The sequence below is a fragment of the Chiloscyllium plagiosum genome, chromosome 11 (genome assembly GCF_004010195.1).
Source record: "Chiloscyllium plagiosum isolate BGI_BamShark_2017 chromosome 11, ASM401019v2, whole genome shotgun sequence".
NCBI lineage: Eukaryota > Metazoa > Chordata > Chondrichthyes > Orectolobiformes > Hemiscylliidae > Chiloscyllium > Chiloscyllium plagiosum.
This window is the reverse complement of record NC_057720.1, coordinates 33,845,419-33,872,381: the sequence shown is the minus strand read 5'-3', so window position 1 is coordinate 33,872,381 and position 26,963 is coordinate 33,845,419. Positions and strand designations below refer to the sequence as shown.

The window sequence follows — 26,963 nt, the reverse complement described above, 5'->3', positions numbered from 1 at the left end:
TCTGACACGTTTTGCAGCGTCCACCGTGACAGGGTTGTATGGAGTTGTCCTGAGAGCCGGGCAGTTTGCTACGAACAATGATCTGTTTGAGGTTTGGCGGTTGTTTAAAGACAAGTAGTGGAGGTGTGGGGAAAGTCTTGGTGAGGTACTCATCTTCATTGATAATGTGTTGCAGGTCACGAAGAACATGGCGTAATTTTTCTGCTCCTGGGAAGTACTGAACAACGAAGGGTACCCTGTCAGTTGCAGCACATGTCTGTCTCCTGAGGAGGTCATTACGGTTCCTTGCTGTGGCACGTTGGAACTGGCGGTCGATGAGTTGAACATTGTACCCGTCTGGCGCTGTGAGGCATCAGAGCTAATTTCGGTGGAAGCTGGAGAAGTGTAGCATTGTGAGGTTGTTTGTGGGTTTGCGGTAGAGTGTGGTGCTGAGGTGTCCGTCCTTGATGGAGACGCACGTGTAGAAAATATAAGAAACCATAGAGATGTCCATGACATAGATGCTATTGTCTGCTTCCCCTCAACGTAAACTCTCAAGGATTGTGAAACAATAATGCAGGTAGTTTATTTAAACATAAAACTACATACACACAATATTCACTGGGAGCTAAGTGAATTAAAGCTGCCTTTTATCACAACTGCTCATAAACTGCCTACAAATCATGGGAGTGCTATACTGTATTGATTGAGACATACCTAACCGCATCTGCGGAAAGTCCAGCTCCTCGAAAACTACGTTAGGGAACTGGAATTGGAGCTGGATGAACTTCGGATCATTTGTGAGGCAGAGGGGGTTATTCAGAGGAGTTACAGGGAGGTAGTCACATCTCAGGTACAAGAAGAAGGTGGATGGATTATCGTCAGGGGACAGAAAGGGAACCGGCAGGCAGTGCGGGGAACCTTGTGGCCGTTCCCCTCAACAACAAGTATACAGTTTTGGATACTGTTGGAGGAGACAACTTACCAGGGGTAAGCCTTCGGGTGCAGGTTTTTGGCACGGGTCGGGTACGTTTTGGCGCCGATCATTTGGCCCCGCCGTTTTGGCTCTAAACTGTTTTGGCGCTCATTACTTTGGTGCTGAGCTGTTTTGGCGCCAATTCAGAATTTTCAAAAAAGTCTTGTTTGGTTAAAGAAGAGAGGACGACTAACGACCCAATGTAATTTTCTCAACTAGCAAGAGTTGATAGTCAAAGCTGTTATGACCTGCTGTAGATTCAAATCTCGTTCTGTAATCATTTTCTCATTTAACAATTGTTAATAGTAATCTACTGCCTTGATGATACTTAAGCCCTTCTGTCTTCACATTGGAAAGCTGTAATACAATTTTCTTTCTATTTTCTTGTCGAGCCCATACCAGAAATGGCTGAAAACATTCTAAGCAAGAGAGACAAACCAAATTTTTCACACTATGGTTATCTATATGTATTGGCGCCAATACAGCTCCGCGCCAAAGTAATGAGAGCCAAAACAGTTTAGAGCCAAAACGGCGGGGCCAAATGATTGGCGCCAAAAGGGCGGCGCCAAATAGTCCCATTCCGCTTGGCACAGAGTCTGTTCCTGTTGCTCAGAGGGAAGGGGGGAGATGAGCAGAGCATTAGTCATTGGGGACTCCATAGTTAGGGGGACAGCTTGGAGGTTCTGTGGGAACAAGAGATACTCATTTGGTGTGTTGTCTCCCAGGTGCCAGGGTTCGTGATGTCTCTGATCATGTTTTTGGGATCCTTGAGGGCAAGGGGCAGCAGCTCCAAGTCGCGGTCCACATAGGCACCAACGGCATAGATAGGAAGAGAGATGGGGATTTAACACAGAAATTCAGGGAGATAGGATGGAAGCCTAGAGCTAGGATAAACAGAGTTATTATTCCTGGTTTGTTGCCCGTGCCACGTGCGAGCGAGGTGAGGAATAGGGAAAGAGAGCAGTTGAACACTGGCTACAGGGATGGTGCAGGAGGGAGGGCTTGGATTCTTGGGTAATTGAGGCTCTTTCTGGGATAGGTGGGACCTCTACAACCAGGACGGTCTTCACCTGAACCTGAGGGGTACCGATATCCTGGGGGGACATTTACTAATCCTCTTTGTGTGGGTTTAAACTCATTCAGCAGGGGAATGGGAACCTAAACTGTAGTTCCAGAGTCCAGGAGGTTGAGAGTAGGGAGATCTGAAACAAGGTTTCAGGATCACAAGAGGGCACCAGCAAGCAAAAGGTTGGTTTGAAGTGTGTCTTCTTCAATGCCAGGAGCATCCAGAATAAGCTGGGTGAACTTGCAGCATGGGTTCGTACCTAGGACTTCGATGTTGTGGCCATTTCAGAGACATGGGTAGAGCAGAGACAGGAATGGTTATTGCAGGTTCTGGGATTTAGATCTTTCAGTAAGAACAGAGAAGATGGTAAAAGAGGTGGGGGTGTGGCATTGTTAGTCAAGGACAGTATTATGGTTGCTGAAAGGACATTATAGGGACTCGTCAACTTAGGCAGTATGGGCTGAGATTAGAAACAGGAAAGGAAAGGTCACCCTGTTGGATTTTCTATCGGCCTCCGAATAGTTCCAGAGAGTTCGAGGAAAGGAGAGCAAAGACAATTCTCTATAGGAGTAAGAGTAACAGGGTAGTTGTTAGAGGGGACTTCAATTTCCCAAATATTGACTGGGAATACTATAGTTAAAGTACTTTAGATGGGTTAGTTTTTGTCCATTGTGTGCAAGAGGATTTTCTGACAAAGTATGTAGACAGACCAACAAGGGATGAGGTCACATTAGATTTGGTATCGGGTAATGAACTGGCCAGGTGTTAAGATTTGGAGGTAGGTCAGCACTTTGATGATAGTGATCATAATTCAGTTATGTTTACTTTTGCAATGGAAACCGGAGGGCAAGTGCTACAACTCAGGGAAAGGCAATTACGATGGGATTAGACAAGATTTAGGATGCATAGGATGGGGAAGGAAACTGCAGGGCATGGGCACAATAGAAATGTGGAGCTTATTCAAGGAACAGCTACTGCATGCCCTTGATAAGCATGTACCGGTCAGGCAGGGAGGAGATGTGCAGGCTCAATTAGGGTGATTGAGGTTTACAAGGTAGCCAGGAAAGACTGAAAACGAGAGCTAAGATGAGCGAGAAGAGGACATGAGAAGTTGTTGGTGGATAGGATCAGGGAAACCCTAAAGCTTTCTATAGGTATATACGGAATAAAAGAATGACTAGAGTAAGATTAGAGCCAATCAATTATAGTAGTGGGAAGTTGTGCGTGGACTCAGAGGAGAGAGGGAAGGCTAAATGAATATTTTTCATCAGTATTCACACTGGAAAAAGAAAATGTTGTCAAAGGGAATACTGAGATACCGGCTACTAGACTAGATGGGATTGAGGTTCACAAGGCGGAGGTGTTAGAAATTCTGGAAAGTGTGAAGTAGGTAAATCCCCTGGGCGGGATGCTAGTTATCCTAGGATTCTCTGGGAAGCCAGGGAGGAGATTACTGAGCCTTTGGCTTTGATCTTTATGTCGTCATTATCTACAGGAATAATACCAAAAGACTGGAGGATAGCAAATGTTGTTCCCTTGTTCAAGAAGGGGAGTAGAGACAACCCTGGTAATTATAGACCAGTGAGTCTTACTTCGGTTGTGGGTAAAGTATTGGAAAAGATTATAAGAGATGGGATTTATAATCATCTCGATAGGAATAAGTTGATTAGGGTTAGTCAACACAATTTTGTGAAGGATAGGTCATGCCTCACAAACCTTATTGAGTTCTTTGAGAAGGTGACCAAGCAGATGGATGAGGGTAAAGCCATTGATGTGATGTATATGGATTTCAGTAAGGCATTTGATAAAGTTCCCCATGGTAGACTACTGCACAAAATATGAAGGCATGGGATTGAGGGTGATTTAGCGGTTTGGATCAGAAATTGGCTAGTTGAAAGAAGGCAGATGATGGTGGTTAATGGAAAATGTTCATCCTGGAGTTCAGTTACTAGTGGCATACCGCAAAGATCTGTTTTGGGTCCACTGCTGTTTGTCATTTTTATAAACAACCTAGATGAGGATGTAGCAGAATGGATTAGTAAATTTGTGGAGGACACTAAGATTGGTACAGTTGTGGACAGTACCGAACAATGTTGTAGGTTACAGAGGGTCATAGATAAGCTACACAGCTGGGCTGAGAGGTAGAAAATGCAGTTTAATGCGGAACAGTGTGAGGTGATTCACTTCGGAAGAAGTAACAGGAATGCAGAGTATCGGGCTAATGGTAAGATTCTTGGCAATGTAAATGAGCAGAGAGATCTTGATGTCCATGTACATAGATCCCTCAAAGTTTCCACCCAGTTTGATAGGACTGTTAAGAAGGCAGACAGTACATTAGCTTTTTTTAGTAGAGGGATCGAGTTTCGGAACCGTGAGGTCATGCTGCAGCTGTACAAAACTCTGGTGTGGTTGCACTTGCAGTATTGCATGCAGTTCTGGTCACCAAATTATAAGAAAGATGTGGTAGCTTTGGAAAGGGTTCAGAGGAGATTTGCGAGAATGTTGTCTGGTGTGGAGAGAAGGTCTTATGAGGAAAGGCTGAGGGACTTGAGGCTGTTTTCAAAAGAGAGAAGAAGGTTGAGACGTGACTTAATTGAGACACATAAGATAATCAGAGGGTTAGATAGGGTGGACAGTGAAAGCCTTTTTCTTGGGTTGGTGATGGCTAACACGAGGGGACGTAGCTTTAAATTGAGGGGTGATAGATATAGGACAGTTGTCAGAAGTAGTTTCTTTACTCAGAGACTAGTAGCGGTGGGGAACGCACTGCCTGCAACAGTTGTAGACTTGCCAACTTTACGGGCATTTAAATGACCATTGGATAGGCATATGGACGAGAATGGAATAGTGGAGGCTAGCTAGGCTTCAGATTAGTTTCACAGGGCAGCGCAACACCATGGGCCGAAGGGCCTGTACTGCGCTGTAATGTTCTAAATTCTTTGTAGAAGTTATGTGAATATCATATCACAACTATAGTAAAAGAATATAAATTATTATACTATATTCCATCTTATATTAATTCCACAGTTCAAAACTAAAGTCTAAATAGCTTAAATATAACTGGCAGGCTATACGTGTAGAACATCAACAAACCCAGAAGGTCATAACCATTGTCATATAAAATAGCTTTTGATAATTAGAATCTTTTCATGATAGATCACTTATTATTTTCAGTACAAGTAGATGTGGTAATTATGGTTGTGCCCAAATTTTGTGCCGTACAGTCTTTGACACTTGGTGCTAATACAACCCAATGTAAATTTAACCCTGAAGGCCAGAAAGAAGTAGTAACTGTGTTTCACTGAACTTGAGTTTAACATCAAGATCATCATAAGGTGAAGTTGAAAGAAATTGGGAGAAAGAGAGACAAAATTCAGTATTCGAGGCCATAGTGAAAATATCTTCTGTAGCCAGCTTCTTTTGTAACCTCACCTTATATGCAATTATTCAACATAAATGGCACTGACAATACACAGTGAAATATTTACAGTTCAACAACAGCATGAAATTGTGCCACATAAAGCCACCAAATCTACAATTTCTGGTCTTGGTCATTTGCTCATTCAACGTTTAATAAACATCCAAATGTTTTGAAATTGATAAGATCTGCAGGAGTAGCCCATTTGGCCAATTGAATCTGCTCTGCCATTCTTTAAAATTGCAACTGATCTGATTGTGTGGGCTTCCCCGATAACCCTTGATTTTCTTGTCAAGCAAAAGACTGTCCAGCTCCTCCATGGATTTATTCAATGACCCAGCTTTTACTGCTTCCTATGATTTTTAGATTAGATTCCCTACAGTATGCAAACAGGCCCTTTGGCCCAACAAGTCCAGATTCTGGATTAGTGGTGCTGGAAGAGCACAGCAGTTCAGGCAGCATCCAAGGAGCTTCAAAATCGACGTTTCGGGCAAAAGCCCTTCATCAGGAATAAAGGCAGTGAGCCTGAAGCGTGGAGAGATAAGCTAGAGGAGGGTGGGGGTGGGGAGAAAGTAGCATAGAGTACAATGGGTGAGTGGGGGAGGGGATGAAGGTGATAGGTCAGGGAGGAGAGGGTGGAGTGGATAGGTGGAAAAGGAGATAGGCAGGTAGGACAAGTCCAGACAAGTCATGGGGACAGTGCTGAGCTGCAAGTTAACCCTCCGAAGAGTAACTCACTCAGACCCATTCCCCTACCCTATATTTACCCCCTGACTAATGCACCTCACACTATGGGCAATTTAGTATGGCCAATTCACCTGGCCTGCTTATCTTTGTGACTGTGGGAGGAAACCGAAGCACCCAGAGGAAACCCACGCAGATACGGGGAGAATGTGCAAACTCCACACAGACAGTCGCCCAAGGTTGGAATTGAACCTGGGTCCCCGGTGCTGTGAGGCCACAGTGCTAACCACTGAGCCACCTTGCCGCGCCAACGTTAAGAAAATAAAACGCGAGGAACAGCAATCCCTCCTGATCTTAGTCTGAAATGGGAGACTCCTTATTTTCAAAATGTGCCCAAACTTCTAGATTCCTTTGCAAGAGGTTTGTACTCTCTCAGCATCTATCCTGTCAAACCCACTTAGGATTTTACATATTTCAATAAGACCACCTCTCATTCTTCAAAATTCCAATGGGTGCAGCTCAAACCTATTTAACTTTTCATTAGGCAATCCCATTGTCCTGGCCATGAGCTAGTGAAGGTTCTCAGAACAGTTCTAACACAAGTATATCTCCCCTTAAATAAGGAGACCAAACACGGTATTCCAAGTGTGTGCTTACCGATGTCCTGTAGAATGTTCAATCCCCCATACAATAAAAGCAAACATTCCATTTCCATTCCTAATTACTTGCTATACCTGCATGTCAACATTTTGTGATTCATGTACAAGGATTCCTCTGTCATGCCATATCTGGAATCTCTCTCCCACTAAACAATATCCTGCTTTCTGTCCTGCAAAACAGAACATCATCTCATTTTCCCTTAATTTATTTGTATTCCTTGGCAAAATCTTTGTATTCACCTCACAACTTATTTACCTAACTATCTATGTGGCTGCAGCAAATTTGGCACCAATATAATTGGCCACTTCAGCCAAGTCATTAATGTAAATTGTAAGTTATAGAGTCATAGAGATGTACAGCACGGAAACAGACCCTTCAGTCCAACCCGTCCATGCCGACCAGATATCCCAACACAATCCAGTCCCACCTGCCAACACCCGGCCCATTTCCCTCCAAACCCTTCCTCTTCATATACCCATCCAAATGCCTCTTAAATGTTGCAATTGAACCAGCCTCTACCACTTCCTCTAGCAGCTCATTCCATACACATACCACTCTCTATGTGAAAATGTTACCCCACAGGTCTCTTTTATATCTTTCTCCTTTAAACCTAAATCTATACCCTCTAGTTCTGGACTCCCCGACCCCAGGGAAAAGACTTTGTCTATTTACCCTATCCATGACACTCAAAATTTTGTCAACCTCTATAAGGTCACCCCTCAGCCTCTGACGCTCCAGGGAAAACAGCTCCAGCCTGTTCAGCCTCTCTGTGTAGCTCAAATCCTCCAACCCTGGCAACATCCTTGTAAATCTCTTCTGAGCCCTTTCAAGTTTCACAACATCTTTCTGATAGGAAGGAGACCAGAATTGCACGCAATATTCCAACAGTGGCCTAAATAATGTCCTGTACAGCCACAACATGACCTCCCAACTCCTCTACTCAATACTCTGGCAAATAAAGGAAAGCATACCAAACGCCTTCTTCATTATCCTATCTACCTGTGACTCCACTTTCAAAGAGCTATGAACCTGCACTCCAAGGTCTCTTTGTTCAGCAACACTCCCTAGGACCTTACCATTAAGTGTTGAACCCGGCGACATTATAGCTTACCTACTTGGAAATATGATTTGGAGATGCCAGTGTTGGACTGGGATGGATAAAGTTAAAAATCACACAACACCAGATTATATTCCAACATGCTTATTTGGAAGTGCAAGCTTTCAGAATGCTGCTCCGAGCTACCTGATGAAGGAGCAGTGCTATGAAAGCTTGTACTTCCAAATAAACCTGTTGGACTATAACCTGTTGTGTCATTTTTAACTTTACCTGAAAAAATCCACTTCTACTCACTTTGTTTCCTGTTAGTTAACCAACCTCTTAGCCATAGTAGTATATTACCACAAAAATCATGAACTCTGTCTTCTACAGTAACATCTGATGTGGTATTGTACCGAATTTCATTTGGAAATTCAAATACGCTACCTCATCAGTTTCCCTTTCATCCACCCTACTTGTTACATCCACAAAGAAATCTTATAATGTATCAAGCACCATTTCCCTTTCAAAAAATTATGCTGACTTTGTCTGTCTGATTTATGATGATTTTCTAAATTTCCCACTATTATATTCTCAGTAATGGATTCTTGCATTTTTCCAGTAATGGATGTTAGTCTAACTACCTATGGTTTCTTGCTTTCAGTCTCTCTTCGCACTTGAGTAGTGGCACTATATTTTGGGATGGTCCAATCTTTAGGAACTTTCCACATTCTTGAAAGATTATAAGCAATGAATTACAGAGATATTACAGTGCTGAAAGAGTCATTCAGCCCATCAAGCCTGCACTGGATTGTTAAAGGAGCTGGAATCACATTCTTTAAGACCCTAGAATATAGGCCATCAAGCCAAGGGGATTTGTCAGCTTTTAGACCATTAGTTTTCCTTGTGATATTTCTCTTGTGATAGCGATTGTTTTAAGTTCCTGCCTCGCTTTTACCTCTTGATTTTTCTTATTATTCTTGGAATGTCGTGTCTTTCACAGTGAAGGCAGATTCAAAATGCTTTTTTCAAATTCACAGTTATTTCATGGTTTCCCATGATTCTTTCCCCCAATCTCACTCTCTAAAGGAGAAAGTGAGGACTGCAGATGCTGGAGATCAGAGCTGAAAAAGCGCAGCAGGTCAGGCAGCATCCAAGGAGCAGGAGAATCATGGTTTCCCATGATTCTTTCCCCCAATCTCACTCTCTAAAGGAGAAGTGAGGACTGCAGATGCTGGAGATCAGAGCTGAAAAAGCGCAGCAGGTCAGGCAGCATCCAAGGAGCAGGAGAATCGACGTTTCGGGCATAAGCCCTTCTTCAGGAAATTCCTGCCTGACCTGCTGCGCTTTTCCAGCAACACATTTTTCAGCTCACTCTCTAAAGGACCAACATTTACTTTAGCTACTCGTTTACTTTTTATACAAAAAGTAGCATGTAAACACATTCAGTAAAAGTTTATATACATATAAAAGTTAGCATGTTTACATGCTAACTTTTTCTCAAACTACTATTTCACCCTTGTTTAAAATTCATCCTTTGCTCACTGTCAAAACTTTCCCAGTCTTCTGGTCTTCCAGTAATCTTGCCAGTATTGCTCATTTTTCTTCCAATTTCGGTTTCATCGTTACTTCCTCAGTTGGCCACAGATGGTACTTTCATCTGGTAGAAGTTTATTTTTCTTTTTTTAGTGAAATACATTATTATTTAGAATTATGAATACCTCCTTAAATGTCTGCCCTTGTTTCTCTAGCATCTTTCATTTTAATAAGATCCAAGAACTAGGGATGCTGGAGATCTGAAATAAAGCAGAAATTGCTACAGAAGGAGAAAGAAATTTTACATTTCTAAGCTGATACGACTGTTTGAAAAAGGATCATAGCATCACACAGTACAGAATAGACCCTTTGGCGCATTAACTCTGTACTGCCAAAGTACACTACTACCTACACTCGTCCCACTTTCCTACACTAGACTGTAACCTTGAATGTTGTGATGTTGGACTGGAAATGTTAATATTGTTTCTCTCTTTACAGATACTGCAAACCTTTCTCCAGCACTTGTTTTAACTTTTGTTTCACCTACTTTTCGATTCCACTTTAGTCTACACTATCTCATACTCTAAGTACCTTTATTTGGAGTTAAAGCTTAGCTTCAGGCCCAAGATTCTCAGAACTAGTCTAAATATGGCATTCTTAAATGTTATGATCATACTTCCTAGATGCTCTTAATTAATCCTGTCTCTGAAGTCAGTACTAGGCTAAAATTGCCTCTCTCCTGTGAGTTCCAGAATGTACTGGTCTAAGAATTTGCCTCCAATTATTGGGAAAATTACTGCAAAATTAAATTCTGGATACTTTCAATAATAAGGATGATAAATACTGCAAAGTAATTAACTCATTAAAAGTCAGAATTCAAAATTCAGTTCTAAGTACATGTATAAATGTTTCAAGTCAAACTGTTTATAAAATGCCCTCATCCTATGTCCAGCCATTACTGTCCTGGAGCTTAATTATCAATGGAATTATGTCTTAATTACACTTTTTAGAAGGTTAAAACTATTATTTCACTTGATCTCTTTTAATATTCCCTAATCTCACTTGTCCCTAGGTGCCTGCATGTCCATTTATTGAAAAGTAGAGATGGTGCAAATACAATTCTTAAGTACTTTTCTGAATACCTGTAAGCTTGGTCCATTCCACTTGTGCTTTAGAGCAACATTTCACCTCCACTAAGCCCCTTTATGAAACAATGTGATATTCAAAACTGATGCAAAATGAAGCCATAATAATGCTTTGTGAAGTGTAACGAGGACCATAGAGTCATTACAGCACAGGAGGAGGTCATTCAGATTATAGAGTCCATGCTGTTTCTCTGTAGAATAATTCATCAGTTCCATTACCCCATTCCATCCAGTAGCTTTCCAAGTTTATTTCCATCAAATACTCATTTAATTTATTTTTGAAATCATTCATAATCATGGTTTCTCCTACTTTTACAGGCAGAGTGTTCCAAGTCATAAAATATTCTTCCTCAAATCCTTTCTGTGCCTCTCATCCGATAGCCTTCAACTAACTCCATCTCCAGCCCATGTAATTTGAAGCATTCTCAAATATTAAAGAGTATATAAGAGAATATATTACTTGTTCTCTATTGTTTATTTTAACTTCTCTGCTTTAGCCATCGTCATAAAATGGAATGCTGCACTTAACATTTCACCAATCTGCACACACTAATCTTTTCTAACTCTTTCGGAGTTTTCTCTTTTCAGCCATTTGCTTCTCTTTCTTGTGAGGCATGCTTTTCCTTCCAAATTCCAAGTCTCTTTCAGTGATACTCCCGGTCTTTTAACATGATGCTTTCACAAACAGCTTGGTGCATGGGGAAAACAGAGACTTGGCTTAGAATATTTCCATTGAGGCCAATTTACATTATGAGCAGCAGGAATCAAAGGACAATCACTGGGAATCCCATTGCTGAACTACAACTATCTCCATCATCTGGTAGCTCAATAGGACAGGGCAAATAGAGCTTCAACTCATTGTGACAGAGGATGAAAATTGTGACAGAGGATGAAAATTGTGCCTGCCATTTCCCACATGGCAAGTTCTTAACCTCAGCCACGCCTTTACGGAAGGCACCAAGGTAGTGGCCAAATCACCCCAGACCCTCTTGTGCATCTCCTAGCTGGCAGTTAACAGAGTAGCTAGTAAGGTATCTGCCTGCCCTCTCAGTCAGGCTATGATCCATGTTGTATGAAAACCTAAAGAGGGGAAGGTGAGAAAATATGTCTTTAATATCACATTGGTGAAGGGAAAACCGAACTCACAAATTTGATTGATGCTATGTCACATTCAGGTTTGGGTGGACTGACAGTCATCTCAATCTGGAGTGAGGAAATTATCTCTTGACACATTGTTTATACATAATTTTCTGTGCCACCACAGAGAGAATAATTAATAAAATTAATTAATAAACATATAGGAAGCCAATTGTTGATTATTGCTTTGACTGGCAGGTAAATTGGGTAATTCACTTTAGGAACAATATGAAGTGCCATACTATAGTGGACATAGTCTAATAATCCAAAGGGCCAGACTAATTCAGAGAATGAGTGATCAATTCTAACTAGAATAGCAAGAATTTGAGTTTGGCTTAAACAACTGGCAATAAATAAAAAGCCATCAGCAAAAGTGATTGCTCGGCTGTAGAATTGATCTAAAAACAATCACTTTGCTGATGTTCTTCAGGGAAGACAGCATGCTGTCCTCATCTAGGTTAGCCTCAATGTGGTTTCAGACACATTCACAAATGATTGACTCTTAATTGCCCAGTGTTTGAGCAAACTAGTCAGTTGTATGAAATTCAAGGTAACTAGGGATGAGCAATATATGTTAGCGGCACTTACTTCCAAGAGTGAAAAAAACCCTTTATCCAGTTTGTAACACATTTCTACCTGCACTTTATTATAATAGATTAAGCGTATTCCATTCTGCATATTTTGGCCCTACCAAAGCCATTCTGTGTTGTGTAAAGCTATTTTTTTAAGGCCACCCATCTCTTTCCCTTTAAGCAATTAAGGAATAGCCAAGACAGTCTCCAGTGCATGAACACACAAAAGGAAACAAAAACAAACTGACTTTCAATTTATGTGGTCCCTTTGATATCCTCAGAACAAACCTTTGCAGGCAATTAAGTAGTTCTGAAGTACCTGCTACTGTAGTAGGCAAAGATATCAAGCAATGCACATAGCATATCCTCACAAATGTGGTGACTAACTAGTTTATCTGTTTGCGTGATGCCAATTGAGGGATAGATTTAACGACAACACTGGGATGGTTCCATTTTTTTTCAAAAAAGTGAACTATGCCCAACTGAACAGGGAGACAAGGTCTTCATTTAACATTTCATACAAAAAAAGGTATCTCTATGATTGTAGAATTCCTTCAGTATAATGCTGTACAATATTCCTTCTTCACTCAAAAACGATTTAGTCTCATTTGTCAGTGTGTGGCTATGGCCATTTGTAACAGGGCTGTTGTGCTGAACACTGGTAATGTGTACCACACAATGGTTGCCTTATTAATCCATTATTTCCCATTCCATAACTTGACTTCATAATACTGATGGTTATAAATTTACAAAAAAAGAAAACCAGTTGTACATGTTACATCTGTTTTGTTCTAATCTACCACATTTCTGCATCTTCCTGAACAAACAAATATTTCAACCACACTTTTTCTACTTTCTGATAATAACTGACATCTTCCAAAAAGTATTTTTTGGGACCGGCGTTTGCCTATATTTGACAACTAAAAGGACTGTGTCCAAGACAGTTAAGCAGAATTGAATTCGCTTTGAGTGCCAACCTAGTCCAAAGCATTCACAAATAATCAATAATCTTACAGGCAGTGTCAAGATGCTTCCCTGATTAATGAAGCTTCTTAAAAACTGAAGAAAAATAATACCAAGTTAACTACTTTAAGTGTAAAGTGATCCTCCACCACAATCTTTGAAAAGAATGGAATGAGCTGCCAAAGGAAGTGGTGGAGGCTGGTACAATTGCAACATTTAAAAGGCATTTGGATGGCTATATGAATAGGAAGTATTTGGAGGGATATGGGCCGGGTGCTGGCAGGTGGGACGAGATTGGGTTGGGATATCTAGTCGGCATGGACGGGTTGGACCGAAGGGTCTGTTTCCATGCTGTATATCTCTATGACTCTTTAATAGAGTTGTGGTATGTTGCAAAAAACCACAAAAGCATCTAACATCACAGCTCCAATCTTTCTTGAGTTAGTCAGAAGTCACACGACACCAGGTTGTAGTCCAACAGATTTATTTGAAATCATAAGCTTTCAGAGTGTTGCTCCTTCATCAGGTGAAGTCTTATGATTTCAAATAAACCTGTTGGACTACAACCTGATGTCATGTGACTTTTGACATTGTCCACCCCAGTCCAACACCCGCACCTCCACATCATTTCTTGAGTTTAAATATAATGCTTTTAAACTCGAGGTGAAGGACAGCCCAGTTGTAAATGGGAAATTCTTTCACTGGTTGCAGAAACTTGAAACATTCTCCTGATCTTTCACTAAAGTTAGAGAGGTTGATTTTGTGTGAAATTCATGGCTAAGATGCAAAGAAAATACGGGGAGGGGGTCTGTACCCATCATAGATGTTCATCCACAGTGCCACCATCACCACAAAGCAATACTGTATTATTAGATACCTTCCAATCAATCTCTTCAGCAATATTACTCCACACCTCTGGAGCAGGTTGGACTTGATTACGGTCCTCCTGGCTCAGAGGTAGGGACACTAACACAGTGCCACAAGAACCCTGGATAATGTTGCAGTATTACCCAAAACAATTTAACTTAAGACAGGCTGTCTCTGATCATCAACTCTGAATCACAAAACAAAGGAACAAGAGGAAATAAGCAGCAACATGTCTAGTGTAGGTACATCCCCCTTTTGGATCTGTAATAAGTTGCACATCCCCCGGTATCATTTTCTACCTTCCCATTGTAAATTATGTAAAAGGATACAGCGGATCACAAATTCTAATTAATCAAATACCTTTTGTTTACTTCTTGGATGAGAATCAGACGTTGACATTCCTCTGAAGTAATATTGGTGACTAATTTGAATTGAAAATATTTCTCTAGAGCAGTAGGCTTGACAGAATTAGAGTAGACACAACAACTTGCAACTCAGTGAAGATGAAGTGTCAAACCTGAAGAATGTGGAGAATCACTGTAATTTTGATCTTTCATGCAGATAGAGTCATAGTCATAGAGATGTACAGCTCGGAAACAGATCGCTCGGTCCAACTTGTGCTTACCGACCAGATATTCCAACCCAATCTAGTCCCACCTGCCAGCACCCGGCCCATATCCCTCCAAATCCTTTCTATTCATATACCCATCCAGATGCCTTTTAAATGTTGCAATTGTACTCGCTTCCACCACTTCCTCTGGCAGCTCATTCCATACACGTACTACCCTCTGCGTGAAAAAGTTGCCTCTTAGGTATCTTTTATATCTTTCCCCTCTCACCCTAAACCTATGCCCTCTAGTTCTGCACTCCCCGACCCCAGGGTAAAGACTTTGTCCATTTATCCCATCCATGTCCTTCATGATTTTATAAACCTCTATAAGGTCCCCCCTCAGCCTCCGACGCTGCAGGGAAAACAGCCCTAGCTATTAAATCTCTCCCGAGAGCTCAAATCCTTCAACCCTGGCAACATTCTTATAAATCTTTTCTGAACCCTTTCAAGTCTTAAAACATCTTTCCGATAGGAAGGAGACCAGAATTGCATGCAATATCCCAATTGTGGCCTAACCAATGATCTGTACAGCCGCAACATGACCTCCCAACTCCCGTACTCAATACTCTGTACAATAAAGGAAAGCATACCAAACTCCTTCTTCACTATTCTATCTACCTGCGACTCCACTTTCTAGGAGCTGTGAACCTGCACTCCAAGGTCTCTTTGTTCAGCAACATTCCCTAGGACCTTACCATTAAGTGTATAAGTACTGCTAAGATTTGCTTAAACAAAATGCAGCACCTCACATTTATCTAAATTAAACTCCATCTGCCACTTCTCAGCCCATTGGCCCATGTGATCAAGGTCCCGTTGTAATCTGAGGTAACCTTCTTCGCTGTCCACTACACCTCCAATTTTGATGTCATCTGCAAACTTACCAACTGTATCTCTTATGCTTACATCCAAATCATTTATATAAATTATCAAAAGTAGTGACCCGGATTACAATGTCGAGGAGATAGATGATAGCAAATCAGATATAGCTCATTTAAATATAGTTGTGTTTTGATATTCAATTGACATAATAAGGGCAAGAGGTGTGAAACCATAATGTGGAATCATATAAATCAAATATGATCAACAGCTCACGCTCATAATTAGCTCCAATGAAATCCTTGGCTTACAACAAGGCATCACCATCTCAATGTAAGACTTCTTGTTCAGGCACTCACCTGGTTTATAATATAAATTCCATAGTTGATCTTCTGCCTGCGTAGAATGGGGTGTAAGTAATGCAGCCAGAACTTCAAATGATGTTCCCTGTGCCTGAATGGAATTATGATGGCAACTCTTTGCTTAGCGATGCAGTCTGAAGGCTTGTATTTGCCACCCATTCGTACATCTGGATTCTCCCGCTGAACTTTCTCCATTGTCATCAGTGAGTTGAATTCTATCAGCAATCTTCCAACTGCAACATAATTTTTTCAAAAAAGGAAAAAAAAATGTCAATCGATACACATATGTTTGCAAAGGGTGTTTTTCTTTTGTAAAGATATCATATGAAGGACATTCGGAAACCCTAGAGGCCAACGGTCTGCATTTTCACTTCCCCAGTCTGTCAGGTGTGGAGATAGGTTTGGAACCTGAGTGGTAAGGTCTAGGGATCTCAGACATTGAGATTCCCCATATTTTGTGGTGAATGGCAGGGTTGCCCAGTTGGGTGCACTAGACCACGCAAACAATTACTGCCTGGATTCAGCAGCCCAGCCAGGACATAGTTGCTGGATTTCCTGTGGAAATCAGGCCATCCATTGATAAATTCAAATTGTGAACAACAGTAAGGTTTACGTTTCAACATACCACCATGTTTTCTGGCCAACATTTCTCCCTCAGGCCTGCTGTCCTGTTCCAGTGAAGCTCAGCACAAGCTGAAAGAACAGCATCTCATTTTCCACTTGGGGATCCTGTTGCTTCATGATTCAATATCAAGTTCAATAATTTTAGGACCTGAACATCTTCAGCTATATCCTTGATCCACCCCCACATCCCAGGCCTTGTGACATGCATTGCTGTCAGCATAGTCAACCCATTTTCACCTACTTATAGTCCCCATTATCAGTGTTTCTTTCTCCCTCTGCATACTATCATTCATCCCTAACTGTTGTTCTCTCCCTTTTTTGCAAAACTTCTATGTCTTATGACCTTATACTCCACAACCTGGTGAAGGAGCAGTGCTCCGAAAGCTAGTGCTTCCAAATACACCTGTTGGACTATAATCTGATGTTTAACTTCTCTCTCTCTCTGGTATCCATCTCTGCCTATCTGCTCAGTCCCTTCCCCCATCCCCACGTCAGCTTACATACCACCTTTTCCTAGCTATTATCAGTTCTCAAGAAGGGTTTCTGGACTCAATGTTAACTCTGCTTTCTTTCCACAAAAGCTGGCAGACCTGATGGGTTTTTTCAGCAATTTCTGTTTTGCTTAACAATCAAAGGGTCACTTTAATACTAAAGTGCAAACTTGTACTCGCCTTGCAACAGGCAGTATTCCAACTTCCTACCTTCATTAATGCTGGAAATTTGTGGATTTGAACTTATATCCTGATTTTTTATAAATTAAATCATTCCTATGCACAAACACAATGAATCCAAAGCTGCTAATTTTTTGTGGTTAAAACTCACCCAGTACGTCTCTAGCTATGAGAAAAATCTCAGTAGCATTCCCAAGGATGTGACTTTCCAAATTACTTTTCCTATATATAATTTGCTTTAAAATGCAATATTATATAGGTTGAAAGGTAGATTATTCAGGAATGCTGCTTAACTTCATTAATTAGCCTCATAATTGAAATTGTACAGCAGCAGGTTGAAATATAAATGTGTATACGAATTCCAAATCATAGTCTTGTTCCCTGAGCAGGCTGCTTCCATTATGTGGTGTCATTCTGCTTAAAATATCATTGAGATCAGTAGACACATGAAAAACAATCTCTGGGGACTTCATTAACATACTAACATTCACAAACATCTTGGTATAAAAGTTTTAAGTTACTATAATATGAAGTAAAAGTTGCTAGTCCTCGCCAGGGCACTGAAGAATAACCCTGTAAGTAGACAAACTACAAAAGGCTTTGTTGCAAATCAGCTCTGCCAGAGACTGCCACCAGCACGTCTTAGAATCATAGAATCCCTACAGTGTGGAAACAGGCCCTTCGGCCCAGCAGGTCCACACCAACTCTTCAAAGACTATCCCACCTAGACCCATTCCCCTTTTACTCTACATTTATCCCTGAGTAATGCATCTAACCTACAATCCCTGAACACTTTGGGCAATTTAGGATGGCCAATTCACCTAACCTCATCTTTGGACTTTGGGAAGAAAATGGAGCACCTGGAGGAAACCCACGCAGACAAGGGGAGAATGTTCGACTCCACACAGATAGTCACCTGAGGTTGGAATTGAATCCGGGTCCCTGGCACTGTGAGGCAGCAGTGCAAATCACTGAGCCACCACACCCCCCCCCCCCCTTCTCTATATGTCAGTTGTCTATCGACTCTTTTGTACTTTGTAACAAAAAATGGGTAGGAAACCTTGCTCTGCAGAGTTACTGATAATACTTTCCCTATCCACATCACCAAAACCTGATTGTAAGCATGGACTTGTGACAATCCAACAACAAAAGCCAAAAGAATGAAAATAGCTCAACAAGTGTGATTCAACTTCAACAAACTGAATTCAGTGTTGCATACCCTATCATCACCCACATCAGTATAGGACATCGAGTTACTATGTCCCCATGACAATGGTCCCAGGACTTTGGTGAGTAGCCATCAATTTTTCACTTTATAATGAGGAGGAGTGTTCATTATGATACTAAACTCAATAGATTACAGAGAAACAATTTACTCCAGAGACAAAAGAAAATAGAAATTAATTTCCATCACATAATAAAAAAAGGCCAATAACATTTCCATTCACTTCTTCAGGTTCGGAAATCCTTGAAAGCAGTGTTCCGCATAGACAGGGTGGTGAGGAAGGTGTTTGGTATGCTTGCCTTTATTGGTCAGATATTGAGTATAGGAATTGGGACATCATTTTGCAGCTATACATGACATTGGTGAAGCCACCTTTGGAATACAGTGTACAATTCTGCTTGCCATGCAAAAGGAAGGATGTTGTTAAATTAGAAAGCATGCATGAAAAAATTTCCAAGGCTGTTGCTAGGACTGGAGGGTTTGAGTTATTAAAGGGAATTTGGATAGGCTGGGACTATTTTCTCGGGAGCATCAGAGGCTGAGGGATGACCGTATAGAGGTTTGTAAAATTATATAAATAGATGAGGTAAATAGCCAAGGTCTTTTTCCAAGGGAGTCCAAAATCATAAGCCATATACTGAAGTTGAAAGAACCAAAATTTAAAAGGGATCTGAGAGGCAAAGTTTTCACTCAGAGGGTGGCGCACATATGGAATGAACTGCCAGAGCAAGTGGTAGAGATGGGGATAATAACAACATTTAAAAGACATTTGAACAGGTACATGGATGGGAAAGGTTTACAGGGATGTGGACCAAATGCAGGCAAATGGGACGAGTTAAATTTAGGATACTTGGTTAGCATGGATGAGTTAGACCGAAGGGTTTGTTTCCACGCTGTATGACTTTATGACTCTAAAAACGCACGCTCTAGCGCACTCCCAGTCTTTGACTGTGACAGGATTTTGAACACAAACATGAAGCTCCTGGTCTATATATATATATGATGATATACTATAATGTGGGAGATTTTGTGTTACTTTGGGTCAGTTGTTTGGATTTTATAGCACATTTGCTTTTGCTTTTCTCATATTTTGCCTGTGTGCTACAAGAACAATGGCCTCATGGGATCATTGCTGAACACGTTATGTAAATCATATAATTAAGCCAAAGCTGGTTATACAAATTGTGTCAACCACATGGATAGGATTAACTTTGGGGCCACAGCAACTGTAGAAACGATTTATTCCCTGCAAATATTTCCGTCTAACACAAGTGTCACTAATTAAAATTCAGTTTACAATAACTAAAGCCTAAATTTGTCGCAATTGATCAGGATAAATTGACAAACATATTAAATTTTACAAAAGCAAATTAATTTATTTCTACTTCTCAAAGGAATAACACCACAAAAATGAGTTAAGCAATTAAATCATTGGATATTTCAACAAGACCTGTCAGCCTGACTTCAGTGGTGGATAAGTTGTTGGAGGTGATTCAGAAAGATAGGATTTGTATGCATTTGAAGAGGCAAGGAGTTTTTAGGGATAGTCAGCATGGTTTTGTGCAAGAGAAATCATGTATCACAAACTTGATTGAGGTTTTTGAGTAGTAACCAAGAAGATTGAAAAGTGAAAGGCATTGTTTACTTGGACTTCAGTAAAGCCGTTGACAAGGTACCATAGGCAGCATCTGAGGAGCAAGAGAGTCGACATTTCGGCCATAACCACTGGAAACACTGACTCTCTCCTGAGATGCTGCCTGACCTACTGTATCTTTTCCAGCGCCATACTTTATCAACTCTGACTCTGCAGCATCTGCAGTCCTCGCTGTCTCCCAGACTAATTAGTAAAGTTAGATCATTTGGGATTCAGGGGGAGTTTGCCAATTGGATACAAAATTGACTTAATGGTAAGACTTAGAGTGTGGTGGTGGAGGATTGTTTATCAGACTGGAGGCCTGTGACCAGCGGTGTCCACAGAGGCTGGTGCTGGGTCCACTTTTTTTTGTCATTTCTATGAATGATTTGGATGGGAATATAGGAGGCATGGTTAGTAAGTTTGCAGATGACATTTATGTTGGTGGAATGGTGGACAGTAAAGAAGGTTATCTAAGGTTACAAAGAGATCTGGTCAATGGGTTGAAGAGTGGCAGATGGAGTTTAATTTGGATAAATGTGAGATATTGTATTTTGGTAAAAGAAACAAGGGCAGGGCTTATACAATTAAAAGTGGTGCTTTGGGAAATGTTGTAAAACAGAGTGACTAAGTGGTTCAGGTACATAATTCTTTGAAATTTGTGTCACATGTGGACAGGGTGACTAAGAAGCCATTTCGCAGACTTGCCTTCATTACTCAGATCTCGGAGTACACAAGATGGGTCATCATGCTGAGGTTGTACAGTGTGTTGACGAGGTCTCTCCTGGAGTACCGTGTCCATTTCTGGTTGCCTTGTTATAGGAAGGATATTATTAAGCTGGAGAGAGTTCAGAAAAGATTTACCAGGATGTTGCCAGGAATACAGGTTTTGCGTTATAAGGAGAGGCTAGATAGGCTGGGACATTTTTCAGTGGAGCATAGCAAGTTGAGGGGTGACCATATAGAGGTTTATAAAATCATGAGGGGTATAGATATGGGAAATGGCAGGTGTGTCTTTTCCAGGTTGAGGGATTTCAAGATTGGGTGCATATTTCTAAGTGGAGAGAAGAAAGATTTACAAAAGTCATGGGGGCATTTTTTTAAACATGGAGTGGTTCATGTGTGGAATGAACTTCCAAGGTAAGTGGTGGATGCAGGTACGGTTACAACATTCGGTTAAGTACATGAATAAGAAATATTTGGATGGATATGGGTCAAACACAGGTAGGTGGGGCTGGTTTAGTTTGGGATTATGGTCGACATGGGTGAGCCATACAGCATGTTTCCATGCTGTATGGCTCTGTAACTCTAAGAGCAATTGGCAGGTTGTGAAAAAATACTTTCGGCTGTCCCATATTTTACAGCAGTGACCAGGGGCTCTGATAGTAAAAAGCTAATAAAAATTAATTGCTGCACAGCTTAGCAAAAGCAAACACATGGAAAAGCAGCAATTTCTTCTTAAATTTTGAATATACAGCAATCCAATTCCTCATTTTACCAAAGCTTAATACAGTCTATCATGTTTAAATGGACTGTAACAGCTACTTTGAGATTATCATACTGACCTTGCCAGAAGTCCACAGCAGTGGTTCCAACCACTAGCCAGAAAGCCAGGAGCAAATCAATCATGGCCATTCTCAGAAGATCTGATGCATTTCAATGGATATCAGACATTAAATGTCTGCTGTCAATAATCTTCTGCAGTTAACGGCAAAAATTTGTTGTGGAATGTCAATGAGCTCGTTCAGTGGATGAAGCCCTATTGGGGTAGAATTGGGGGTACGTTGGCAGGGACAATTACTTTCCGCCTGGTATCATTTCACGGCTCTGCAACCAGTTTCGTTTTTGACAAACTTGCAATAAATGTAGAAAAACCGTCTTCTTTATTTGAGTGATTTTCTATGACTACACAAAGCCTAATCACACAGCAATGGCATTGTCCTGTCCGTGTCAAGTAGGAAAAAAAATCAGGAAATATGCATTGCGAGTTAATGAAATAATTGGATTGGTGCACCTTTCATACTTCAATGGGATTAAACTTTTCACCAAGATTGGTTTGGGATGTGAAATGAGTGACCAATCTGATTCCAATATAGTCAATTTCCCACTGGCAAAGTGTGGTTAAAATGTAATCAAAATTAAACTTTACATTTATTGAGAGGAGCAAAAGTAACATTTGCGCTGGTACAATGCACAGGATTCTGCAAATCAGTCTGATTATGTTAGCCCTACTTGGTACAGATGACGTCACATGATCTTATACAGTAGCCTATAAATGTCAAAGGTGCTAGAGGTGAGAAGCAGGCATTATAGGACAGCTATTGAGAGATCAACAGTCAACAATTATTCCAAAAATTCTGAGGGGCTTCACCTAAAAAAAAAGCATTCTGATACTTCACTCTATAGAAGTTCCCACAAGGAAGGGTCAACTTGATCTTCAGCATTTTGTTAGGTACTCCTCTTTGAGTCTATGCAAGAAGTGGGAGGAGGGCCTGAGGTGATGGTGCAAAGGAGAATGACAGGAAAGCAAGATGGACATCCTCCTCACTGCAGGTGTATAACATCCCTTCTCTGGTCTCCAAGAACTTGTGCATCTTCTCCTTCAGTTCCACCATTAAGTAACCTCCCTGTGTGTCAGGCAGTACATCTGATATCTTTGGTGGATGGTTGAGCCTTAATCCCATATGTATTATTCAATTCAGTCCTTGATTTCAAAGCTTACAGGTGTCTGTGTTAGAACCACCAGGTATATCCAAATTAAACCAGCAATTTTGACTAAAATGGCCTGTTAAAACCATTATGTGGAGGAGCCAGAGTTGGACTGGGGTGGACAAAGTTAAAAATCACGCAACACCAGGTTACAGTCCAACAGGTTTATTTGGAAATATTAGCTTTCGGAATGCTGCACATTCTTCAGGTGGTTGTGCAGTAGGACCATAAGACACAGAATTTATAGCAAAAGATTAAAGTGTCATGCAAGTAAAATTATATATTTAACAAGCCTCAATTGTTGTTAAGTCTTTCATCTTTTAGAATGGGTTACAGTTGTTGTGGTTCTGTTCGCCGAGCTGGAAGTTTTTGTTGCAAACGTTTCGTCCCCTGGCTAGGTGACATCATCAGTGCTTGGGAGCCTCCTGCAAAGCGCTTCTTTGATGTTTCCTCCGGTGTTTATAGTGGTCTGTCCCTGCCGCTTCCGGTTGTCAGTTTCAGCTGTCCGCTGTAGTGGTTGGTATATTGGGTCCAGGTCGATGTGTTTGTTGATGGAGTTTGTGGATGAATGCCATGACTCTAGGAATTCCCTGGCTGTTCTCTGTCTGGCTTGCCCTATGATAGCAGTGTTGTCCCAGTCAAATTCATGTTGCTTGTTGTCTGCGTGTGTGGCTACTAAGGATAGCTGGTCGTGTCGTTTCATGGCTAGTTGATGTTCATGTATGTGGATTGTTAGCTGTCTTCCTGTTTGTCCTATATAGTGTTTTGTGCAGTCCTTGCATGGTATTTTGTACACTACATTAGTTTTGCTCATGTTGGGTATCGGGTCCTTCGTTCTGGTGAGTTGTTGTCTGAGCGTGGCTGTTGGTTTGTGTGCCGTTATGAGTCCTAGGGGTCTCAGTAGTCTGGCAGTCAGTTCCGAGATGCTCCTGATGTATGGTAGTGTGGCTAGTCCTTTTGGTTGTGGTATGTCCTCGTTCCGTGGTCTTTCTCTTAGGACTAGCCACACTACCATACATCGCACAAACTTTGAATGGGTTACAGGTTTTGCTTCATTAATATGTAAATGCCATAACTTCTTTTAAGTCACATTCACAAGATAAGTTAAAGTTTGTTTAAAAAGTGACATCTCAGCTCAGACAATGCCTTGAATGTGTGAGTCTGTGTATCCCAATCTTGACTCAGACTGGTTCTATTTCCAAAGTGGAATTTACAAAATATTATATGGATTGACTGTCTGCATTGACTGCTTACCAGTTGTATATTTTTTGAGCAAAATAGAATGTAACTGTAAATACAATTCTGCAAATACAAATTCACCTCATAGACGTATATGTGTGTGTGCGTGCAGGACTCAGAGCAAGATAGAGACAGAGATAGATAGGGAGAGAGATAGAGAGAGAGAGAAAAATAGTGTAATGGGGTCACCTGTAGTGTAACATGAACCCAGGATCCCAGTTGAGGCCATTCTTACGGGTATCAAACTTGGCTGTCAGCCTCTGCTTGGCCACTTTGCATTGTTTCCTGTCCTGAAGTCTGCCTTGGAGGATGGTCACCCGTAGATCTGAGGCCGAATGTCCTGAACTGCTGAAGTGTTCCCCGACTGGGAGGAAACGCCCCTGCCTGGCGATTGTTGCATTGTGTCCATTCATCCATTGTCATAGCGTCTGCTCAATCTCATCTTGCCTGCAGCGTACGAAGTAGACAATGTTGGCCAAGTCACATGAGTACCTGCCATGTAGATGGTGGGCAGTGTCCCCACGTGTAATGGTGGTGTCCATGTCGACACTCTGAACGTCTTGTAATGGTTGCCAGGACAGGGTTTTATGGTCGATGTTGTCCTGAAGGCTGGGCAGTTTGCTGCAAACAATGATCTGTTTAAGGTTTGGCAGTTGTTTAAATGCGAGAAGTGGAAGCATAGGGAAGGTCTTGGCAAGGTGCTCATCCTCATTGATAATCTTTGGCAGGCTGCAAAGATCATGGTGTAGTTTTCCGGCTCCCAGGAAGTACCGGACAATGAAGGGTACCCTACCAGTTGCAACCCGTGTCTGTCTCCTGAGGAGGTCATTACGGTTTCTTGCTGTTGCACGTCGGAACTGGCAAGCGATGAGTTGAGCATCATATTCTGTTCTTATGACAGCATCCTTGAGCACCTTCAGGTGTCTGTCACTTTCCTCCTCATTTGAACAGATCCTGTGTGCATGTAGGGCTTGTCCATAGGGGATGGTTGTTTTATTATGTTTAGGGTGAAAGCTGGAGAAGTGTAACATTGTGAAGTTATCCGTGAGTTTGTGATAGTGTGAGGTGTTGAGGTGCCCATCCTTGATGGAGATGCACGTGTCCAAGAATGAGACAGATACTAAAGATTAGTCAATTTCTTCCTCTGGACTCATGGCGAGGAGTCACTGAAACAACTACATAGTGACATAAATGATGTTTCATCCCACCATTAGACTTACCATGGACTACTCTTTAGTATCTGTCTCATTCATGGACATCTTTTCAATAGCAGGAAGACCAGAACTGAATGCAGTATTTAAAAAGTGGCCTAACCAATGTCATGTACAGCCGTAACATGACATTCCAATTCTTAAACAGTCGGTTCTGCTATAAGGTGAAAGTGAGGACTGCAGATGCTGGAGATTTGAGTCGACAGTGTGGTGCTGGAAAAGAACAGCAAGTCAGGCATCATCCGAGGAGCAGGAGAATCAATGTTTCGGGCAAAACCCCTTCATCAAGGATGTGAATCTCTCTCATTCCTGATGAAGGACTTTTGCCTGAAATGTCGATTCTCCTGCTCCTTGGATGCTGCCTGACCTGCTGTGCTTTTCCAGCGCGACACTCTTGGTTCTCCTTTAATGCGGGTTTCTTCAACACGAATTGGCTACAAGGTGATCGAAGAATTTAGATTGTTGTCTGTAGAAGGTGAACTTTCTTTACCTGTATTGGCTTTAATGTGATTCTGGCCCCTTTGGTTTAAATGGGGCTGCTATTACGCAATTTTCTTATAACATGGGATCGCACAGGAATTAAACTATCAGATTGTATCAGAACAGACTGATACCACTGACTCCGAGGAGTCTTAGCATCTGACCTCCTCCTGCAGTCACAATACTTATATATCTAGTCCAGTTCAGTATGTGGTCAGCGGGAACCTCAAAGATGTAAATGGTCAGAGATTCAGCAATGGTAATGCCACTGAATGTCAAACAATGATGGTTAGATTGTCGAGAAAAACCCAAAGAACTGTGGATGCTGTAAATCAGAAACAAAACCATTCTGAGGAAAGGTCACTGGACCCAAAATATTAACTCTGACTTCTGTCCACAGATGCTGCCAGACCTGCTGAGCTTTCCCAGCAATTTCTGGTTTTGTTTCTGGTTTTGTTTCTGGTTAGATTGTGTCTTGTTGGAGATGGTTATTGCTTGGCACTTGTATGGTGCAAATATTACCTGATACTTGTCAGCCCAAACCTGAATACAGTCCAGGTGCTTCTGCATTTGGACATGGGGGACTGCTTCAGTATGTGAGGAGACATCGTACAATCATCGCCAAACATCTCCACTTGCAATCTTACAATGGACAAAATGTCATTGATGAAGCAGCTGAAGACGGCTGGGCTGAGAACATGACCTTGAGGAACTTCTACATAGATTTCCTGAAGCCTAGATGAGTCAACACCAAGAACAACATCCATATGCCTTTGCCAGGTATGACTCCAACTAGTGCAGAGTTTTCTCCTGATTCCCGTTGATTTTAGTTTTGCTCGGGCTCCTCAATATCAAATGTCAAAATGTTGATTTTATTTCAAGTGCAGTCACTCTCCTCACCTCTTGCATTCAGCTGCTTGATCCCACTGTTGATGACCCCTTCCATCACCTTTATTGATAATCAAAAGTAGACTCAAAGTTTGTGCGAAGATTTGTAGCTCGGGTGCTCATTGTTGTGGTTCTGTTCGCCGAGCTGGAAGTTTTTGTTGCAAACGTTTCATCCCCTGTCTAAGCGACATCGTCAGTGCTTGGGAGCCTCCTGCAAAGTGCTTCTTTGATGTTTTCTCCGGTGTTTATAGTGGTCTGTCCCTGCCGCTTCCGGTTGTCAGTTTCAGCTGTCCGCTGTAGTGGTTGATATTTTGGGTCCAGGTCGATGTGTTTGTTGATGGAGTTTGTGGATGAATGCCATGCCTCTAGGAATTCCTTGGCTGTTCTCTGTCTGGCTTGCCCTATGATAGTAGTGTTGTCCCAGTCGAATTCATGTTGCTTGTTGCCTGCGTGTGT

The 26,963-nt window shown here is 41.5% G+C and overlaps 1 protein-coding gene across 5 annotated transcripts in view; it reads right to left on the bottom strand.

Moving 5' to 3' along the window:
• The window catches only part of b4galt2 (UDP-Gal:betaGlcNAc beta 1,4- galactosyltransferase, polypeptide 2), a 489,610-nt gene that overhangs the window by 184,020 nt on the left and 278,627 nt on the right, over window positions 1–26,963 (bottom strand). For all 5 annotated transcript variants that reach the window (XM_043699067.1, XM_043699063.1, XM_043699066.1 and 2 more), the window contains one exon: window positions 15,825–16,060. In XM_043699067.1, the coding sequence (XP_043555002.1) occupies window positions 15,825–16,060 (236 nt within the window). The remainder of the gene's footprint in view (window positions 1–15,824; window positions 16,061–26,963) is intronic.